The sequence below is a fragment of the Hermetia illucens genome, chromosome 2 (assembly GCF_905115235.1).
Source record: "Hermetia illucens chromosome 2, iHerIll2.2.curated.20191125, whole genome shotgun sequence".
In the NCBI taxonomy this organism is placed as follows: domain Eukaryota; kingdom Metazoa; phylum Arthropoda; class Insecta; order Diptera; family Stratiomyidae; genus Hermetia; species Hermetia illucens.
This window is the reverse complement of record NC_051850.1, coordinates 63,852,858-63,857,990: the sequence shown is the minus strand read 5'-3', so window position 1 is coordinate 63,857,990 and position 5,133 is coordinate 63,852,858. Positions and strand designations below refer to the sequence as shown.

The 5,133-nt window shown below is 36.7% G+C and overlaps 1 protein-coding gene across 1 annotated transcript; it reads left to right on the top strand.

The window, feature by feature from the left end:
* The first annotated feature begins 3,105 nt into the window (after positions 1-3,105).
* On the top strand, positions 3,106-3,931 carry LOC119648440 (tigger transposable element-derived protein 6-like). Its single transcript, XM_038050194.1, has 3 exons — positions 3,106-3,122; positions 3,193-3,840; positions 3,923-3,931. Exons 2-3 carry the CDS (start codon positions 3,199-3,201, stop codon positions 3,929-3,931), a joined length of 651 nt encoding a protein of 216 aa, XP_037906122.1. The 5' UTR covers positions 3,106-3,122; positions 3,193-3,198.
* Positions 3,932-5,133: the final 1,202 nt, after the last annotated feature.

The window sequence follows — 5,133 nt, the reverse complement described above, 5'->3', positions numbered from 1 at the left end:
AATTAAATGAAATTAATTAAAAGGAATCAAAAGCTGAACGGAGGCACAGAAGCGAAGCTAATGCAATTAACATTACGCAAACTGTAGTAGCTAATCCGTGAACAGTTAATAACTGAAGAACTCCTCAAAGCAATAGCAGAATAGATACATGAGGACTTTCCCTAGCCAAAAAACAGACAATCGGATAAACAGACAGGTCTAGGTGAAAGTGTGAACCGTATAAGGCGAACGCGAAAGGACGACTTACTCCTTGTTTAATTTCAAGACCGTTGTTTAACAAACGCGAACGCAAGACCGTTGTTTAACAAACGGTCTTGCGTTCGCGGTACCACCAACCAAGGTTGTCGACGAAACCGTGGTTAATATCGAGGCGGGTATAAAATTCTTGGATAACGAAACCAAGGATGAAATTCGTTCGGGTCTAACAAAAATCATTCGGAATAACGCGCCGTTAAAGATTTGTAAACGCGAATTAAAAATAATACGTGAACTTCGTGATAAGCCGCTATACTTTCTCAAGGCGGACAAGGGGAACAACGTCGTTGTCATGGAAAAAACTAAGTATGACCAGGCTGTTTTTCGAAAATTGGAGAGTAGAAATTTCTTCGAACTGAGGAACAATCCACTGCCCGAATCCATCAAAAGGGTTGATCGAGCATTGAAGGAAGCTAGTGCGGTATTCCCGAATATTGGGCGACTCCGAATGCCTAATCCTGCGCTTCCAAGAATCAGATGTCAGCCGAAGATCCACAAGGAAGGAGATGAGATGCGAGAAATTATTGCTGACTCGAACTCACCGACGTACAACATAGCCAAGTGGTTGATTAATGAGTGCCAGAACCTGGGGACGACGAATAGCAAGTACTCAGTTGCTAACTCCCATGAATTAATAGAGAAGCTGCAACGCATTGAGAGGATGGGTGATGACGAGGTGATGGTGTCGTTTGATGTAAAGGCATTGTTTCCCAACACACCAGTAAAAGAGTCAATTTTCGAACTCGAGAGATGGCTGAACCAGTTTGGATCTGGCCCGGAATGGAGAAGAAAAGTTCGTATCTATGCTAACCTTGCCAGGCTCTGAATTGAACGAAAACTATTTTACATTTCGGGACAAATTCTACAAAACTACTTCGGGAGTAGCGATGGGGAACTCCCTCTCGCCATTACTCACTGAAAGGTTTATGTCATCAATCGAAGAAGAAATTGAATCGAGGGAAATAATGCCTAAAGTATGGTTTAGGTATGTGGACGACGTATTTGCGATCGTTAATAGGGACGACATAGATATGGTCATCTCCTCTATAAACAAGATTCATAATAAAATCGAGTTTACACTAGAGGTAGAAAAGGATGGGGTTCTACCTTTCCTGGATCTAAATGTCGTCAACTTTAACGGAAAGCTTAAGTTCGAGATATACCGTAGGCCTACAGCAACGCAGAGAACGATACCGGTAACTTCACATCACACGTTTTCCCAAAAAATGGCTGCCTATAATTGCATGATTCACCGACTGATCACATACCCTTTTTCAATAAGCGGTTTCAATAACACCATTATTACATTATTATTACACACATTACATTACACATTATTACATTATTGACACCGTTGTTAAAAATGGGTATAATTCTCAGACCATTGTGAAATTGATTGGAAGGAAAGTCAGGACAACACAATAGGCATGCCTATACAACGCTATTTTCGCACCAGAAGGAGGCAACCACCAGACGAATAAGTATCCCATACTCCTACTTATTCAACAACATCAGGAATTGGTAGGAATTCGAAAAGTATCCAACTGGAAATCGTAGGTTCGAGTCGATCATCCACCTTGCGGAGTTTACTGGGAAGCGTTAAGGATCCCTTGGGAGCGAACGAGAAAAGTGGGATTTACCGAATAACGTGCAGGGACTGCAATAAAATATACATAGGACAAACGAAACGCCTGATAACGACGAGATTTGACGAGCATATTAGGGAAGCGGTAAATTGTGTTCGGAAACAAAAATCGTCCATAAGGTCATCAGTGGCAGCGCACATAGTCAAAGAAGCCCATATCATTCAACGCGATAACCTTGAGCTCTTGAGGCATACAAACCGAACGACAACCTTGGACCCTTGGGAAAGTCTGGAAATTTTGAGAGAAGACGCGACGCGGTTATTAAATACAGATTCCGGTAATTGCCCCTCAAAACTAATAAGACTTGCCGCGGTAATTAATAGATAATTAAGTTAATAATTTAATGTTTTTTCTTTTCTTTTTTCTTTCTTGGTAAAAGTAATTTAGGTAATTAGTGTTTTTAGTAGATATAAATAGATTCATAGAATCGTAATTGTTTTCATTAGCTTTGTACTGATGAAGGGAGTAAGTTGCTCCCGAAATATATATATACATAAAGTTGTAGTGGGGATTAAGCTAATGGTCTATTAATTTTAGACTTAACTACAAACAGAAGGCGATATCTAACATTTTGTGAAATTTGTCATCAAAGTAAATACGACAGGAACCCACCTAAAGAACCTTACAAAGAAATATTGACCCCTAGTAAAATTAGAGAAGTATACCACATGGATATATGGTACAAACATAAGAATCAGATGTATATAACATGCATTGACAAATTTTCCAAATTCCTCGCAATTATACCAATAAAAAACCGTCAATGGGATACTATCATAAATGCCTTGACGACACTCTTCAATAAAATTGGTAAGCCTACAAAAACTATTACAGACAACGAATCAGCTCTCATATCACAAAAAACACAAGAATGGTTTGAAAACGAACAAATAGATACAGTATTTCTCGGTTAATTGCGTCCCTTTTAATTGATTTTCCCTTTTTATTGCATTAAAAGTAAGAGCAAATTTTTGTCCCTAAGAAAATGTCCACATGTCTTCCCGCTTAAATGCACAGCTAAAAATTGGTTGAAGAAATCGTAATAGACTTAAATGAATATTAGTTGTAATACAGAAAACCCAACAAATGTATATGGCATCACTGAAATGTTGTTTTCTTTCTGTCAAATGTGTCACTTAAGCTTCCAGCGTTTATAAAGATTCTGCAAGTTCATAAAGCAAGTTAAGTTAAATTTCTTGTGAAATAACGGAAAAATCTAAAGTAGGTACGCATTTAAGAAATGTACACATGGTGATAATATCTAAAGTACAAAACTTTGCATATTTTTCAGAAACGAATGAGTCCTAATAGACACGTAACCTTATCTTTAAAACAAAAGATGCAAATCATTAAGGAAATCAAGTGTAAGGAAAAAACCAAACAGGAAGTGTGTGTCAAATACAAATGCTCAATGTCTACGATCAATAGAATTATCCAAAATGAAAAAAACATTTTAGAAAACTCCAAAATGCATAACCTGTCAAGCAAGCGAATTAGAAATGGTGCATGTTACGATGTTGACCGAGCTGTTTCAATTTGGTTTGATCAAATGAGAGCATCGGGTGCAATCATTTCAACAAATATGATTTTGGAAAAATCAAAACAGTTTGCTGTGACATTGAACAAGGATTTTAATCCCACTACCGGCTGGCTGTGGCGCTGGCAGAAACGTGAGGGAATATCCTTCAAAAAAATTCATGGAGGAGCTGCATCTGCCGATTCGGAAAGTGCAAATAATTTCATCAACACACTTTTCCCGAATTTGATTGAAGGTTACAAATCATCAGATATATTTAACGCCGACGAGAGTGGTCTGTTTTTTAAAGCTTTACCGGTATCAACCCTAAGCAGAAAAGAAAGTCATAATAATGGATTTAAATCGTCAAAAGATCGTTTAACTTTGCTTTTCATATGTAATGCCACCGGTGATTATAAAAAAGTAATTATCATAGGTAAACCGAAAAATCCACGCTGTTTTAAAAATAAAATTGTGCCTCTTAAATACTATCCCCACCAAAAAGCGTGGATGACGAGGGAAATCTGGGAAAGTATTCTAATCTCTCTAGACGAGGAGATGGCCAAACAAAACCGTAAGATTATTCTGTTCGTGGATAATGCTGCATCTCACAAAGCAACAAAAATTCTGAAAAACATTAATATTCAGTATCTACCGGCCAATACTACCTCCTTGATCCAACCATTGGATCAAGGGATAATACACTCTTTTAAAGCGTATTATAGGCAAATTATAATACGAAAACAGATTTCTGCTATTGAAAGTGGAAAGACTATTGGAGAATTTGCGAAATCTATAAATATTTTTAATGCATTGCATATAATTAAACATGCTTGGTGGTTAGTCAGACCATTGTCTATAACAAGGTGTTTCCAAAAGGTAAATAATTTCAGTAAGTTGTGCGTTTGAATTAGCTAAGTATTATACTTTCAGGCTAAATTCATTTCCGAATGTGACGCAGCACCATCTGCAGAAAATGAGCAGGAGGATATCACTGAAACCATCAGTGACTTATCAGGGGATGAATTCGACAACTACATCCGTTGTGACGACAATTTGGTGTGCTGTGGACAACTTACAGATGAAGAGATAGTTAAAGAAATTTCATTGGAAAAGAAAGACAATGAAGACTACTCCGATAGTGATGCAGAGGATGAAATTCCTGATGAAATTCCTAGTCTTCCGAATGTGCTAAATTCCCTAACAACCGTCCGAAAGTTTTTATTGCCTCAAAATGAGTTCACAGGGGAGCTGGAAAACATTGAGGAATATGTTTATAAAAACTATTTGAAAAAAATTACTCAGTCGAAAATTACTGATTATTTTAAAGAAACTCCTTCCTCAGAATGAAATTTTTGACGCATTCTCCTTTATTTTATTAAATCTTCATATCCATTTCTGTGATTTTTGAGTTCCTTTATTTAATATCAATTTTTATGTCTTTGAGTTTTTAAATTTTTTAGTTTAAAATTAATGATTTGTTATTGGATTTCTTTCCTTTTTGTTTATGTTATCATAATTTTTTTCATAAAATAAAACAAAACACAGGTAGTAAAGAAGTGAGTTTACTTCAAATCCAGTGACCTTATTGAAAATGTTGTTTATTGCGTTAGACACGCAATTAACGAGGATTTCCATAATTGCGTCAGGTACGCAATTAACCAGGATTTCCGTAATTGCGTTCCCCGCTTAAGAGGGTTGAAATTAGTGAAATTT